This window comes from Meleagris gallopavo, chromosome 2, assembly GCF_905368555.1.
Source record: "Meleagris gallopavo chromosome 2, MGAL_WU_HG_1.1, whole genome shotgun sequence".
NCBI lineage: Eukaryota > Metazoa > Chordata > Aves > Galliformes > Phasianidae > Meleagris > Meleagris gallopavo.
The window spans coordinates 103,078,308-103,095,647 of record NC_139405.1 but is presented as its reverse complement, the minus strand read 5'-3'; the positions used below and the strand labels follow the sequence as shown (position 1 = coordinate 103,095,647).

At 43.9% G+C, this 17,340-nt stretch overlaps 1 protein-coding gene across 5 annotated transcripts in view; it reads right to left on the bottom strand.

Moving 5' to 3' along the window:
• Positions 1–17,340, bottom strand: part of KLHL29 (kelch like family member 29) — a 401,375-nt gene that overhangs the window by 24,368 nt on the left and 359,667 nt on the right. For 4 of the 5 annotated variants that reach the window (XM_085218109.1, XM_085218107.1, XM_085218108.1 and 1 more), the window contains 3 exons: positions 10,919–11,117; positions 7,664–7,846; positions 4,917–5,097 (listed from right to left, as the gene is read on the bottom strand). In XM_085218109.1, coding sequence (XP_085074235.1) covers positions 4,917–5,097; positions 7,664–7,846; positions 10,919–11,117 — 563 coding nt within the window. Of the gene's footprint in view, positions 1–3,275; positions 3,558–4,916; positions 5,098–7,663; positions 7,847–10,918; positions 11,118–17,340 lie in introns of those variants that run through there. The other variant, XM_085218110.1, reaches the window with a different exon arrangement.

The window sequence follows — 17,340 nt, the reverse complement described above, 5'->3', positions numbered from 1 at the left end:
AGGTTAAGCAGTATCTTCATTTATTCCTTATAAAATCCTTCCACCATGGTCAGTAGCTTACAGACACGCTCTCTCCAGTTTCTTATACATTATTTAATTCTGTTTGCAGGAAAGCTGCTATTCAAAATGAAGCTGTGCAGTGTCATATTGATCTGCTCTTCAGATGATTCACATGTTGTTTAAAACTGTACTAATGGTTTACTATTTTTTGCCTTTTTTATACTCTTTTGACTGTTCTGAGGAGCTTAAGAAACTATTCTTGCACAAGGCTATATATTTAATTTTCTTAAGACATCAATAAAACAGTGGGTTCTGAAGCAGTTTATAAAGCTCATAAGGCTTATTTTTTACACTGAATTTTTTAGACTGTCTTCCAAGTATACACTGCCAGCTGAAGTAATCTCCCAGTTTTAGACAACCCTATTGTAAAAGTGCTGTCAGGTCAAGGGGATTCATCTTCTTCTGTCCTTCAAACAGATAATAACCACAAAGCACCCACATTTCCACACTTTTAGTCACATACATTGTCTTGTCAGATAAGCAGTCTTCTTGCCTCTCAAATTGCATATATTACAAGGCCCATCCATTATCTAAAATCCTACTTCGTGGATCCACTTCATTTCTCCGCCTCCCAACTCAAGTCATATCTCAGAAAGAGACAGAAAGTGTAATACTCTCTAGCCTAATACCTAATGACTCGCTCCCTGTCACACAGAAATTTGCCACAGGGGCTTGATTGAGAACTGCGGTCACACCGTTATTTTCCTAAAGAGCCGTTCCAAAAACATAACTCTCCCTGAATGTATACCCATGTATATTCACAAGAATGGGCTTTTAACATAGCCAGTCTGGCAGGTGCATATTGTTTTAAGATGAGTAATAGAAGATTCCTACCTGTCTGTTTATGATAGTCCTGTAATATAGAACTTCACTGCCTCTTTACGGATTGATAAAGGGTAAAAAATCGTAACTATGTTGAAGTTGATGGGAAGACACTGATTTAAGTGGCACCAGCATTCTTTGTTGAGGCTACACCCTTCAGCATCAACGACGCAAGTGAGAGTACAGACAGAAGAGCTCAGGAGCTGATGCCATAAATCATTAGGAGTTCGATGGTCCCTACTTGCTTTAATGCTTTCTAACGGTGCAGTAGATGTGTTCAGTGCAATCAGGTAATGGCAAATTCCCAGAAAATAAAACAGGTGGAGAACAAGAAGAAAACTGGGAGAAAATATTTTTGCCATCTTCAGAGACCAATGCTGTAGCAAGAAACTCCACAGACTCCATCTGCATGGGCTGCTAACTGGTGAAGTCAGGGTAAGTCACTGTGAACCAGGAATGTGCCCTCCACAATGCCACTGAAAACACACTGAAATCTGGCCTGAGCTGGGTACATCACACTTCAGCTGGAGGAGTAAGAAGAAAGCAAAATGTTGCTGGTAAACATAAGATGTATGCGCATGAAAGCAGGCATAGATGGCCCAGAGGATGTCCAGTGTGTTGCTCTTCTCACTGGTGGCACAGTGCAGGACTGTATTATTCACCAGGCCTGGCTAAATCCCCATAGCTCTACTGGGGTGGATAACAGGATGATGATGCCCCATTTGGGATGAAAAACAATTAAAAGGAGGGTGCAGCCTTGAAATTCAACACTGAGGAACAAAACCTGCAAAGGTAAATGTAGTTTTTGGATCACGTAACTTGGAGCATAAGTGTGATCATGTCACTTTATTGTTATTTTAATATAGTGCTTTTGTAAGACCTGCTGGAATGACAGAGAGGTTCCCCTCCAGAGTGATGGAACAGGAACACAGAATATCCTATGCTGGAAGGAACCCATTAGGATTATTAAGTTCAACTCCTGGCTCCATGTTGGACTACTCAAAAATCTCAGTGTCCCATCCAAAACCCCAGCACAACAGTCAAAGAGGAATATTCAGCCCACACAGAAATATGAGGGAGAAGGCCAGCTTCTTGTGGCTCTCACTGGGAGGAAAAAAGAGAGGGCAAAGACAAGAGGTGAGCATGAACTGAGCATACAACAACAGACAACTGAGCAATTACAGTGAGGACGTTCTGTATTTCAATGCTTTGTTTTGTTTTTTGAAAGTATCAACCCCAAGTTCAGATGGCGTCACTGCTGGCAAAGATGAATACAGTGATTCCCATTCTTCAATTACTGAACGCTCAAAAAAATTGGCTGTCTGGTCCAAAAGGGGACTGCTTTTGTCTGAAAAGGCATGAGTTTGCTCAGTACAGCTATGAAGGTTATCTTTTTCTCACCTGCATTTCTACAGCAGACCCCTGAAACATCCTTTTCAAAACACACAGCTTCAGCAATGGCTTGTTTGCTTCTGTAATTCCCCACTGTCGTACAAAGAATAAGAAAGGAAACATCCAAAAAGCTCTCTCATTTCTTGGCATAACCCAAAAGAGGCCATGTTGTACTTTTTCCATGGCTGCATTTCACAAGTCACTTTATAGACAATAGCAGATTAATTATAACCACAGGCTTAGCAAATCCCCATGACAAGACATCCTTATTGTGGTAGAGACAGTGTGCACTGAAATGATAGGGAGAAAATCTACTACTTTCCTACATAAAAGTCTCTTGGTGGGGTGGTTACAAGTGCAAGCTAGCAGGGCTGCTCACACTGAGTGCAATGTCATTTGTGTAAAGAGCTTGGGTGACAGCGGCAATACGGAAAGAGAAGGGGCAACTTTGCTCCATCTGGGGTGTATTCAGCTGGCCAACACTATGAATGATTTGCTAAAGTGAGGCCATGAGAATTAGAGCAGAGAAAGAAATGAGACTGGGAAAAATGAAAAGGAAGACTTTAATGAAGGACATTTATCAAGACATCTCTCTGCGGTAGCATTATTTAGATGTTGGGCTGTATCAAGAGATGGAATGGAAGACTGTTTATCTCTCCTGAGCTTGATTCTTCCCACATTCAAGACAACACTTCTCTTAGCTAAGGATTTCCCAACTTACATTACAAGACAAATGCCTTCAGAAATAAAAAAAAATCTGCATGAAACAGTGAGATTTTCTTCAAAGCAAGTCCCAAAGGCAGTGCCCATCTTAAACTCAGAGTAAAGAGGGAAGCAACACTCACGTGTTACATTTACTGCTATTATTTGTTATTTATTATTCATTCCTTGCTGCCTGCATTTCTCTGGCTTGCTGAGAGCATCACCAAAGTCAGCTGCCCATGCCTTGCACTGGGAGGGAATGTTACCTGCAGACCTTGTCCCTCAGCACACATCCTTTCCAGTGGTTATTTTGTCACATCCTTCTCTCCTTGATAAAACACTGTTGGAACAGTGAAGACTGAGAAACACAAAACTAAGGGCATATGTGAACGTTGATCACTCAGCACCAGATAGACCTTCCTGGCCATGCATAAGACAGGTACCATCTGCTCTCTGTCTGCTTGCCTCATCCTCTACAATTTCCAGACCTGCAGCCAGTGTCTTACAGAGATGTCTTCCTTCTGTAGCCTTCAATAATTCCACAAACTGGCCTCTGCCAAGCACTGAACTATGCAGAAATCCTTTGGCAAAAAAAAAAAAAAAAAAAAAGTAATCATACGATTGTACCAAAAAACAGATATAAAGAAGGAAACTTTTGGACATTTCCTAGTTTCCTGAGTGCTTGACACTGAAACATGACAAAGCTTCTTTCTGGATAGGCTTTGGTATCCAGCATTTGTAATACATGCTAAAAAAATATCCAAACACAAAACCTCAGCCTCTGCATAAATGGAATATAAATGTTGCAACCTCCAAACACAGAAGTAATACATAGAGAGCACCTTTTATTCTACTATTTTGCAAAATCTCTTTTTTTTTGCATAGCCCTTTTCAGATTCTCTGTTAAGGCAACTTGTACCAGGAACTGCCTGCCTCAAAATATTGCTGAAGAAGTATTCAAATGCAGCACTTAAAACTGACTGAAAAACAGAAAGCTCATATTTTTGGCTGCCAGATTCAGTAAGAGAAAAAACCTTTCACAAAAATGTTATCACCCATCTATTGTAACAGTGCACTTTTAGGTATCTGAGTAAGGCTAGGGATGTATGGATCTTTTTGGAGTGGAATATTCTTAAACTACACTTCAGTATTCAGTGGCTTCTATTTTTTAATGAGAACATTGATATGCACAGTAGTTATTATGCTTTTATTGAGTGTTGTGTTTGACATGATATTAGTTTTGGAACTCCACTTTGTAAATCATTCTTTTGTGCTTCTGTTCCTTCCTTTTTTTAAGTTTCAAGTGAGAGTAGGAAATATCTGAATTCTTCTTGAAAGAGAAGCCTCCATTCTGTACCATCTTTATCCAGCCTCTCTCAGCCAGGAATTCAAACCTGTTTCCATTTATTGCTTCTTTTACTCTAAGCTTAGTAGGTCCCAGCTCCAGGCCAAGAGCACGAAAGGCAAGGCCTTCCTTCCAGCCAGGTCAGAGCTGAAATGCATTACCAGGAGGGTGCAGATGTGAAATTTACTTTGCTGTTGCTTTTCTTAATTAAAAAAAAAAAAAAAAGAAAGAAGAAGAAGAAGAAGAAGGATTTTTGAGGTCTGCTAAGACTTCCATCAGTACCAAATTCAGAGGACATTTATTAGTCTGTCGAGTTCACTGTGTGAAGTGTCCAAAGAAGCTTAATTCCTCCCTTCCCTCCCCTGAGCAAACCAACAAACAATCTGGCAGCTCTCGTCTTTGGTTTTGAAACAATGGTTTCCACTGAAGCTTTAAAAGAAATCTAATCCTGCATATTTTCCTCCTTTCTTAGCAGTTATGAAAGCTTATTTTAACGCATACGACACATTCGACATGTCCTTTAAAAGGAAAAGCATCCTCTAGCACAGCAAGAAGTCAAAGCGCCAGCAAACCGCCACTTATCTTCCTTTTTTACCTTTCCACATGGTCAACGTTGCCTGCCACGCCGACCCCTCCGATGGTATAAATCTTCCCGTCGTACACCAGACTGTTATGTCGACACCTGGGGACTGTCATTCGGGACACGAGGTTCCAGTTATCGAGCAAGGACATGTAACACCAGACGTCAGCCAGTGTGACACCCGACTCCATGCCGCCTGGCACCAACGTGTGGGTGAGGGGAAGAAAAAGGGGAGAAGTACATGAGCTCCTGGAACGGGAGCAGCTTGGCACACAGCAATCAAAGCCAGTTACAAAGTAAAAACTCTTCAAATGACATTTGACTAATTAAAATAAATCACCCTCAATACCGAGCATCTGTTCCGATGATGCATATCTGTGTCATTTATTCATGCGTCCCAAAGGCTTTTTTTTTTTTTTTTCATTAGATGACATGAAGAAATCAAGATGTCAGACTTCAAGGGACAAGTACGTAAGGGGATAGACCCTTTCCAATGTTCATAAATAACTTCCAGTTTATTAAGTTACTGCAACACTTGCAAGAAGGTGTTATGAGACACAGCCTATCTGGGATCCAAGACACAGTCCAGAATGAAATCTAAGTGCTTCATACTGGATCAAAGCAACATAACACGAGCAGAACAGATTCAGTGCTTGCTCTGTAGGCTTAATGCCTGATTTTCAAGGACAAAATTCTTATTTATTTTCATTTGCTGATAAACAGAAGAACCAGCTGTACTGTTCCTTCAAATCAGTTTAAGATGCTCACAGGATTATAGAATGGTTTGAGTTGAAAGGAACTTTAAAGACCTTTTAGTTCCAACTCTCTGCCCTGGGCAGAGCAGCCACCCACCAGCTCCCACCCAACCTGCCCTTGAAGGCCTCTGGGGATGGGGCATCCACAGCTTCTCTGGGCAGCCTGTGCCAAGGCCTCATCACCCACATAGTGAAGAGTTTCTTCCTTATTTCTAATCTAACTCTCCTCTCTTTTAGTTGAAAGCCATTATCCCTAACTCTTTCACTGCGTTTCCTGATAAAGAGCTTCTCCCTGTCTTTTCTGTAGGCCCCTTAGGTACTGGAATGCCACGATATATCTGTAGAGCCTTCTCTTCTCCAGGCTGAGCAACCCCAACTCTCTCAACCTATCTCCATATCAGAGGTGCTCCAGTCCTCTGAACATCCTTATGGACCTCCTCTGGCCCCACTCCAACAGCTCCATGTCCTTCCTGTGCTGAACACGGCACTGTAGGTGGGGCTTCACACACTTCTTTTGATGCAGTCCAGGATACGGTTGGCTTTCTGCATATGTATATTGGCAATTTTTATATTTCTTACAGTAGCTCCCAATGGAGCTACTTATTTCATGCCTCACTATTCCCATTTTGGAGAACAAGCAGGCAAAATGATTTGTCTGAGACCACACTAGGAGTCTGTGGTGGAGCCAGGGAAAGAAACAAGTCCCTCAGTTCTGTGGTTTAATGACAAACGCAGGCTTTTTCCTTGCTATTTCACTCTCAAAACTTATAATATGCAGCACTGTGGAGTCCAGTACTTTCAGCTTGCAGGAATTCATTCCCATTTCTATTGGTTTTCCTTCCCTTTTTCCTATGTCTTGTAACTTTGAGCAAAGCAAAATATCCATTGATGCTGTGCTGCGTTTCCAGCCATGCAGGACTTCCAGCTCTCCTATTTTATCCATTGAATACCACCAACTCATTTATCCAAATTCAAGGGAAAGAGCTGAAATGAGCTTTGAATTCAGGACTTGATGGCTTTTGCCAGCAGGTAAGGCACAATCTAAAATATCTTTACATGTTGGAAAGTGCTCCAGCTAAGAATAACTACAAGTCAAAAGCCTCCATAGAAGGCTTTAGCTCTGGCACCAAAAAAGAGCATGGGCAGAAAACGTCAAACAAATAATTTCCAATCAGTCCTTAGGGCCGCTATGCAGTATTAATGGAATTTAACACCACAGGCAGCAATTTACTGCAGAAAATGTAGTGAGGTTACACCAGAAGGGAAAGGCAACAGCTGTAACCTCTTACTGGTACTGCCTGATGCATCTCTGTCTTCAGATCCCACATACCTGCACCTCCCTGCCCAGGCTCCTTCCTTCATCCCCAAACCTCCGCACTGCTGCCATCAGAGCAAGCTGTAGCCTGCTAGCAATTGCTTTTCGCCCTCCAGCCAAGCAGAGGTACCACAAGACTGCAAATAACCAGACACTGCAATGCTACAGGCACAGAGCAGACAGCTACTTTGGGAGTTAAAGCCTTTTAAGGAGCGTGGTCTCAGTTTCATTGAAACTAAGAAGATTATAGGGCTAGTGACTACTGTCAAAAGAGAGGTTTCAACAACAAGTACAAGAAATGAATGCCCCTGTAAGCAAATACTGTAAGTGTAGGTCACATATTCAGCAGTTCAGCCTGTCTGTCTCAAATTCCATAACCCACCATTTAGACTCAACTACAGCCAATATTTTAAATTGTGTTACTATGGCAGTGGAACCTCTTTGCATGCCTGATGGTTGTCAGGCCTATTTTCTTGACGTTGCAACAGCAAAATATTGCTATTGACTGCTTCGAGAGAACAGCGGCGTGGCAGAGAAATGGAGAATGATAAAAGCATGGAAATCCCCTTTCCCCAGCCCCTCTCTCACTTGTCTTTTTTCATTTTATCCCCCAGGAACAACATATCCTTCTTTGCTTGTTCTGTCTGTTCTAAGGAGGAAGCTTTTCTCCCAGCCCGATATTTGCTGCTCACCTGAAAGATAAATGTTGTCTCCAGCGCTGACCACGCTGAAGAACTCCCGATCATAGAAGGGCAGGCTGGCCAAAGGGTACCACTTGTTGTTTTGAGGATTTAAGCAAGTGACCGCTGTTAAAGCACGTTGGTTCATGCCAATCATCTGACGGCCCCCAACAAGGACTATCACCTCAGCTACACCTAGGATTCAAAAAGCAGAAGAGCATTGTAAAAAAGTGATACCTCTCTACTAGGCAGGAGCCTACAAAAAACACTCAGCAATCAGAGCAGCTGTAACATATTGTGGATACATCTGTCTTTGTACAATCAAACCAGGAAGAGTGAGAAAAAATGGAAAACTTGTGGGGAGAGTGGGGGGTGAGCATGCTGGGGGTCACTGGGAAGGCAGCACATCATCTGGACAACATTCTGAAGTGGAAAGAAGTAAAAAAGTTCTTCCCATGTAAAGATGTCTGGTGACTTCAACAGTCTTTGGGTGAGACCCACACGTATCAAATCCTTGTTCTGCTGAAGGAAATGAGAATTTTCTCAAGGGCTGGAGCTTGACTGTTATTTAGATAAAGTATATTTGGATTGAACCTATAAAAGGTTGTTCTTCCACAGCAGGTTTAGCCTATGGCTACTTTTCTTCATCCTGACTTTCTTTCTCCATATATTTGCTTGGATAATTTTCAAGGATCTTTTTTTCTGCTTTTCAGGGAGAAATCAGGTTTTCCATATGCAGGAAACATTTCCTCAAGCCTCTAATAGGGGTCTTAATGGATCAAGTGTTAGAAAAAGAGGAGAAAAAGAGCTTCTGCTCCATTACAGTCATTAGCTGAGATTTATCTGTGCTTGAACAGCTTCCCCAGGCCCATAGCACACAAGGTGTAGAGCAAGCCAAGTTCTCTGCTGGGGCAAATGGACAAAACTTTTACAGGCCAAATCTCTACGTTTTTTCCTCCCACTTGAATCTCAACCAGGAGTACATCAAATCTGATCCACAAGGTTCTCCAGACACATCCACTGCAGTGGATTGCAACTGTGGGTCACAGTTTAACTCTGGGACATTTTCTGCCTCTAACCCCCAATGCCAAGTGCTGGGGATACTTTGGATTTAGTGCTAAGCAACAAGTGTTAAAATTGTAAGGCTCAGTGCAATCTGTTGCCAGGAAGGGCAGACTCAGAAGCCGGAGCATGAACTGGAAGGAACTGCCACTTCAGGAGCTCTGCTTGCGGCCAGAGCCATTGCTGTGATCTGTTACAGTGCCCAGCTCAGAGACAAGTGCATCCAGGTGCCCAGAAGTGAGGCTGTCAGCCAGAGAAATCAGGAGCTCCAGCACTGAGCAATGGTTCAGAGGAATGGATTATCACTGTTTTTCATTAGCTCTTTAAAATATATATATTTTTGTCATTCAAACAAGGTTACTCTCTTACAAGTTATTAAGCGAAAGTGCGGTAGAGTTTTAAATAAATATTTTTCAGTAACAAGAGATCATTATTTTTGCAACATACCAGAAAAGCTAATCACCTGAGCACAACATAACTTGATTATAATCAATGACCTCGAGAGGGCATGTGGCATGCTGCAGCGAGTCCACAAAGGATGTTTAGAGATCCTTTGTGCCTACGTGAATGCCGTTGATATGCAAAATAACACGATTCTATATAATTAGGCTCTGACCTAAAAAACTATAATCACCCTCTCTTACCCTGCGAGAATCACTTTTCCCTCATCAACAAGCTTCTGGAAATGGTTCATATTACACCTACAATTTTATATACATAAAATAAGCACTTTTCAAAAATCCCTTCAAACATCACACCATTAGTCATCTTCAGTGAAAGACTTTTTAGGGTAGATTGTTATTGAAAGTCCTCTACACTTCATTCTTCTGAAAGGTGCCTTGATGAGAGCCTCCAAAAGCAGCAAATGATGCGGTTTGATATGCCATCTCAATGCCATTACCCCTTGTCCTATCAAAGCAACCGTGCTAAAGAGTCTGTCCCCTTCCTTCCTTCAGCCACCCTTCAGATACTGACAGGCTGCTCTTAGGTCTCCCCACAGCCTTCTCTCCTCCAAGCTGAACAGCCCCAGCTCTCTCAGTCTGTCCTTGCAGGGGAGGTGTTCCATCCCTTGGATATTTCTAACACTAACGTGACACAGTGCTGCTACATCGGGCACTTGGTTTTTTTTTTTTTTTTTTTTTTAATGTGTATTTCTCCAAAGAAAATTAGTGCATTCCTCAGATGAGAAACTTTTTGAAGCCTTATAATTTTCCCTAGATTTTTTAAAGGGATTTTGAGAAGGGTATTTTAAAGGGGAATTTATCCTGTGTATGCATTTGTTTTGGAGGCAGAATTGCCTGAACAAGAATACATTTACGTAGGACTGTGAAAGTGAGGCTGTATTATGCTGCTCCTTGCAAGAGGCTGAATTGCAAAGAAACAAATGTTGTTATTCATCTCTTCCTGCAGACAGAGAAACTGAGGCATAGAGGGTTTGATGACAGGACAGTGACAGAACATCATATTGAGCCTCACTGTATCTGCCAAAGCTTGTAATTCCGCTTGGGGTGGAAGGAACCTCAAACATCATCCAGTTCCAACCCCCTGCCATGGGCTGGGTTGCCAACCACTACATCAGGCATCAGCTCAGGCTGCCGAGGGCCCATCTATGGCCTTGAGCACCTCCAGGGATGGAGCACCTCTAGCTCTCTGGGCAGCAGTGTCCTCTCAACGAAAAATCTCTCCCTGACATTTAATCTTAATTTCCCCTCTTTTAGTTGAAACCTTTCCCCTTTGTCCTATCACTATCTACCTATGTAAAAAGTTGATTTCCCTACTGCTTATAAGCTCCCTTTTAAATCCAGTTTCAGGAATGTACACCTAAATTCCTAATGTTGGGCCACTGGGAGAGGCTCCTACATGGAGAGGCCTGTGTTGAAAAGAACCACAAGAACTAGTTTCAACCCCCCTGCTATGTGCAGGGTTGCCAATCAGCAGACCAGGCTGCCCAGAGCCACATCCAGCCTGGCCTTGAATGCCTGCAGGGATGGGGCATCCACAGCCTCCTTGGGCAACCTGTTCCACTGTGTCACCACTCTCTTACAAGCTCGAGCAGAACGTAATTGCAAACAGAGCTTAACATTCTGCCAAGTTCATGCTGGAAAACAAGCAAAGGAAGGGAGCCAAGGTCTGTGCCCCAGCCCTGGGCATGGCCTGGCTGTACCCGGGTGCAAGCTGGTGCTGCTGAAGGAAGTTTTGTTTTACCTGCAGAGAGCCTGGGCCGGGTCCTCGGCGTCTGCATCTCCTGCCGGGCGTGCGGCAACATGTGATAACGCTTGGCTTCGTTCACCAGATCCCGGCAGGCCTCCGAAGACTTTATCAGCTCCTCATTGTCAACAACGTTTAGCAGATAGCTGGGATGGATGAAGGGGAGACGCACCACCGCCAGCAGCTCCGCAGCGTACTGCAAAGGGGGAGAAAACAACAATGCACTGCAGGCTTTGTTCAGCTGCTCGGCATCTCCGCCTCCGTCTGTGCAAACTGTCCCGTCTCACCCAACCTGCAGACATGTTACCCTTGGAGCTGTCCTGGGGATACGGATTTTGCACTGGTGCTTGGTGATCAGGTAGGACAGAGGTGATGCAGACTTTGATGCTCTGTTATCAGGGCTGGATTTGGTCCCAGAGGGAATGAAAACAATCCTCAAAAGGTGGTAACTTGTGTTGTACAGCTGTACGAAGGGTTTTCAGAATAAAAGCTCATTCTGAACACATGCTGAATGTAACACCTTATGCACTGGAGACATGCAGTAAGCTTTCTGAATTAACCTTGAAATGCAGGAGTGATTGTTACAGCACAAATAAAAAAAAGAGAAAAAAAAAACACAAAAAAGACTATCCTGGCATCATGTATGTGAAACGAAAGCTGGCAAATAGTGTGGGTTTTAACAACCACTATGGAAGTCAATGAATAACACCATCTTTTAATTAATAAGGTTTATTTGTTGGGGAAACAAATAATGTACTTCTAGATTTTGGAGAAGTCGGACTCCAGAGGGTGCTATACAAATACTGACAGTAAGTCGCATCTTCTAAATAAATACATTAAACCTTGGAGGGCAAAGGACATCTGAGCAAATGAAGCTGTCTGTCACTGAATGTGGCTTAAAGGAGAACAAACCCCCATGAGAGAAAACTGCGATCGAGAAACCAAGAGCCCAAACCCAGATTATTCTTTTTATGTATGTGTTTTTACCATAATGCACCACAGAATACAGTGAGAAGCTGAATGGGAAGATGTGGCCCTTGAGAAGAAATCCACACAAACAGGAGGCAAGCAACGGGTGCGCAGCAAGAAAAGATAATCTCTTGTAATAGATAGGCATAAAAATTGTGGCCTCCAAAGAGCCCACATGGAATTGAGGTCAGGATGCAAACAAATATTCCGGAGGCCCATAGTCCTGAGAAGCGCTGGGCGCTGGCAGCATCTGCTGGCCTGCACATACCTCTGCTCTTCCAGAAGCTCCTTGGCTCTGGCAGGTTTTTAAGCAGTAGGACTGGCCCTCACACACGAGAGCCAAGGCACAGCAGGAGCAGGGACAGGGAAGGGTCACTGGGAGATAGGAGAGCTGCAGCCAGCTAATGGGCTTCTCCTTAGGGCTGGCCAGGCAGGTGAGGACACAGAAATGTCTGGGATTGCTTCCAGGGCTTCCCCTTTCCCAACTCTAATGGAAAAAGCAGGTTTCATTTGGGAAGAAAACAGGATTTTTCCTTCCAGTGGCAATGAATTCACACTGTTTTCCTGCCTGAGAGCCACGTCAGCCTGGTACAAGCTCAATTAGAGCCAGCACTTTACCACCTACAGTGAGCTGAACCCTATCCAAGCCAGCGGGGACATGGCAGCGGGAAGACAACCAGGGTCACAGGCTGAACGAGGACAGCAATTTTACCTGGGGCACAATGGGTTTAGGTCTAGCTACCCTGCTGCTGTTCAGTGCCAGAGAAGTGATGCAAAAGGGAAAATGACAGTGCTTCTCTTCTGAAACAAATCCCCAGTGACTGGTGACCGTGTGGCTGCATGCTGTACCTCCAGAATGGCACAGGACCACATGGCTGGGGCTGGGTAAGGCTTGGGATCACTCCATCAGCCCATGAACAAGGAAAAAAGAGGCACCTCTCTTTTCCCTTGCTGAAATCCATTTCTATAGAGCTTTCTTAGGAAGTGAACTGGCTGCTCCCCTTTCCCAGAGTGACAAATGTCAGGCACTTGGCTGCAGATACCATAATGCCCTTAAGCAGTAGCTTGTAGGAGAGGGAGCAGTGGACATATGGCAGTGGGTGGCAAAGCTCTGATTTCAGGAAGTGCTTTTTTTAAGAAGGTTGGGGGCGTTTAACCTTACAAGGGAGCCAAGACGAAACGTGGAATCGGGACACAGGAATAATGCGGATAGCAAGTATACAGGGATGAGCCAGACAAGCCCCGGCGGGGAGGTTAATCCCCATCACAGCCTGCTTAGGAAGCAGAAAGAGCTGCTAAAGGGCAGTTTAAATAAAGTTGTGAAATATATACACCCGTAGCAGAGCAAGCAACTTTCTTTGGCGCTACAGCACATGTGAGAGCAGGGCTGTACAAGGAGCAGCTGTACCATGAAGAAGGATAAGGCACGGGCATAGGTGTGCACTGAATTAAGATGAGGGATCCAACAGGCACCAGGATGTCCCAGAGATTGGTTTAAATTCGTATATCTGTTAGAGGGCTGGGCGATTCCTGGACGAGTCCCTCGCCCCCAGGCTGCCCACAATAAATGGGGCATCACTGCTGCATTAGCATGGTGACCTCTTCCTCTTGCTCACCCACCTTTCTTTAATTAGATAAGTGAGAAAATGTGATTCTTTTTCTCGATTTCATTCCCCACCCCCTTCTCTCCTCCTTTGTCTGAGCTTGTGGCTTATTTTGAAGGGGAATAATAATTAGAACATGTTGCTCCCTTTCATCAGCTTGGTTAATGCTACATATCCAAACCCATGTCACTTTTCATTCTTACTCTCCCCCCTGCGCAACCAGCCAGGAAAAGCTCTGTATATGTGTGTGTGCATGCATGGCCACGCGCAGCTGCGATGCAGGCTCATCCCCAAAGGCATTAAGGGTACACATAATAACAGTGTTTTTTACCGAGGGATTTGAAGAGTACGTACCATCGCGTTGTCTTTAGAAGACAGGAGAGGCTTTTATACACCAATGGCTTTTTGCACCATCTCTTTTAAGCACTATAGTCAAGGGTGAATTTCATTTAGCCTCACTGATTTAAGAACATTCAAGTGATTTAGGCAATCAGCAGCCTTTTTCTTTTGGATTCTCCCTTACAAGGCTTCCTAGCTCTGTCAGCTATGATTGTATTAAATATCCTGCTACTATTATCCTTTTCATTTAAGACTAGAATAAGCACTGTAACACATTTCAACCTTCTTACCATCTGTTATTTGCTCTCCATTTTTGTCTTTCCGTTGTTCCTTATACAGCTATGGAATGCCTATGGTAGCTCCTGATATTACTATTTTTCATTATAACAGCAGAAAACCTGCATAGTGCACTTTGCCACAACAACCTGGACTCCCTGGAGTTGCAATTTGTGCCTGCTTGTAACCCTGAGGATATTTTCTGCTCATACTGGGTTGCTGGACAAACTGAAATTGTTCTCAGATCTTTGTTTGGACTCACTTATGAGTGCTCTACAATCTGCCTTGCACACCATATAGACCACCTAATCATTAAGACTGGAAAAGTCCACTAACAGCAACTAGCTTAGCCATCAACCCAACCCACCATGCCCACTGACCACATCCCTCAGTGTCACATCTCCATGGCTCTTGAACACCTCCAGGGACAGTGACTCCACCATCTCTGTGGGCAGCCTGTGCCAACACCTCAGGTCCTATGTAAAGAAATATAGTTATGCAAGAACCTAATGAATATATTGTATAAAATGCTAGGGAAGATTCTGAGCACTTTCATGGCATGGCTTTTCAGCTGTTTTAAACCTCAGCGTAACTCACATTGGCTCAAGGGAGCTGCTCAGGTTTTGCAGAATATCTAGTCCATAAATGCAGTGCTGGACTCCTCTGTGGTCCTTTTATGGCCAGGACAATCCTGCATAGGCTAGGGCCTCTACCACAGGAGCAAAGGCTTTTTGGAAAGTCACAGGGAACATGGTAGAGCAGTGACTTTGGAGAGATGCTGTATGGCCAACCTCAAGGCGCCTATTGCACTGATAACAATTTCAGGAGCTGAACTGAATGTTGGGTCTTTAACCAGACTGAAATCACAAATGTGTTCCATAAAAAAAGGGAGAGAAAAATTTTAGAGATCATCTTATTTGTCCTTAATTACCTAAACATTTGGGGACAGCCAAATGTTGACAGCAGCCCTGCCAGAAGGAGTCCTGGTGGCCAAAAAGCTGGACATGAGCCAGCAGTGTGCTCTTGTAGCTCGGAAGGCCAACAGTATCCTGGGTTGCATCAACAGAGGAGTGGCAGCAGCAGGGAGGTGATTGTACCTCTCTCCTCTGCCCTTGTGAGGCCTCAGCGGGAGTACTGTGTCCAGGTCTTGGCCCCTAGTATAGGAAAAATGTGGAGCTGTTGGTGGATCCAGAGGGGGGCCACAAAGATGATCAGAGGGCTGGAGCACCTCTCCTTTGAAGAAAGGTTGAGGAAACTGAGCTTGTTTAACCTGGAGAAGGCTCTGGGGGAACCTCACTGTGGCCTTCCAGTACTTGAAAGGTGCTTAGATGCAGGAGAGGGACTGACTTTTTACATGGTCTGATAGTGACAGGACAAGGAAGAACAGCTTTAAACTAAAAGAGGGGAGATTTAGGTTAGATTTTAGGAAGAAATTTTTTACTCAGAGGGTGGTGAAGCACTGGCACTGCTACCCAGGGAAGCTGTGGGTGCCCTACCCCTGGAGATGCCCAAGGCCAGACTGGATGGGGCCCTGGGCAGCCTGGGCTGGTGGAGGGCAACCCACAGCAGGTGGTTGGGACTGGAAGATCTTTAAGATCTCTCCAATGTAAGTCATTCTATCATTCTATGATCCAGCTTCAGACTCCTAACTGGGTACATACGTGCATGTATTTCTCATCTAGACATGTAAACTCATGTTATAATTAACAGTCATCTAGTCAAATCACTTAATGCAGTCCTCAGAGCAATTGCAGCTGACTGAATGCATCACACACCAGGGGAAGCAGAGTATCAATGTCCTGCTCTGGCCTAAAGCTGTGAGTTAGCAGCTCCTGGCAAAGGGACAGCATGCCTCAGAGCAGGCCTCAGAGCATGTCACATTAACGTGTCTGCAACTAGATGCCAGCCTAAACTGGAGGATGATTAATTCGCCTGACTGGTGGGAAATTCTGCCCCCATTTGCCCTGGGCACCATGCTCAGGTCACAGTTACACCATGAGGAACCCTACATTACCTTGGGTCAGTGCTGACTGAGAGGAATATAAAATCAACACAATTCATTATAGAACGAAATTGACCTTTTTCATTCTCACACAGAAGCTACTCTCATCTTGGCAGGCTGGCCAGACTTAACCAAACTGGACTACAAAACAACTGAAGACTGGTTTTATTCCAAGCAGGTAGTTTAAGTGGGGACATTTACTTTGCTAAACTTTTCTTGTGGCATTTCTCCTGCTCATCATATAGGCATTACAAATGCTTGCAAGTGGGCTTTATTCTGCTATCTTGTAATTCTCAGTTACAGAACCCTCTTCAGTATCACATTAAAAATAATCTTTTTATTCTCAAATCTGTAATCCAGTACAATGTTCCCAGGTGTCCTCTGAAAGGACTCTCCATGTGCTCCTGCACAGGTTTGAGCTGCAACAATATGCAGTTAGTTTCAAAAGGAAATAAGTTTACTGCAACAGAGTCAAATTTCCTACTCCTTAAGTGTTACAGCGGAAAGCTCTCAAGATTTTTAACATTTTTGAAGCAATGCCCAGAGAGGTTAAAATAATGTTTCCCCTATGCCTTATAACTCGTCTGTCTCTCTTGCTTACTGTTCCTCCTACAAAGATCCCTTTGTGCTATCTGCCCAAAGAAACATGTTTTAAGCCAGAAATGGAAATACAGAAGTTTGAGTACCCATGTTAAGGTAGAGGTTTGCTCCAATAAACTGCTGTTTCAGCAATTTGTGCTTAAACTGAGAGAGCTTTGAAACTTCAGAAAATAGGAACATTTTCAATTCATCTGAGAGCGACTGAAGAGATTTACATCATCCCACAGGAGAATGGGTTCAGTTGGGACCTCTTTGAATGGAAAATGCCATCAGAGATGGTCCTGAATCACAGAATGGCTCGGGCTGAAAGAAACCTTAAAGACCATCTTGTTCCTACTCTCAACAGCTTAAGCAGCACCAGCTCCCTGCTGCATGAAACTTCTTCAGATTAGGAGAGGGCACTCTAACTGCAAAAATAAATGACAAGACTCCCAGATATGTAGATGCCAACCTTTGGTTCCCATCCTGCAGTGGGGCAATGAGCTGCCTAGCAGAATGGCTCCAGCCTGCAGGCCCAACTGGTTTGCCGTTCCCAGAAATAGTCCTTTTAGGTTGTATTTTCATGGCACTGCTGTGTTATTTGGCAATTACTGTTCTTGCTTTGATTCATCTAAGCCCCGGGTATTAAA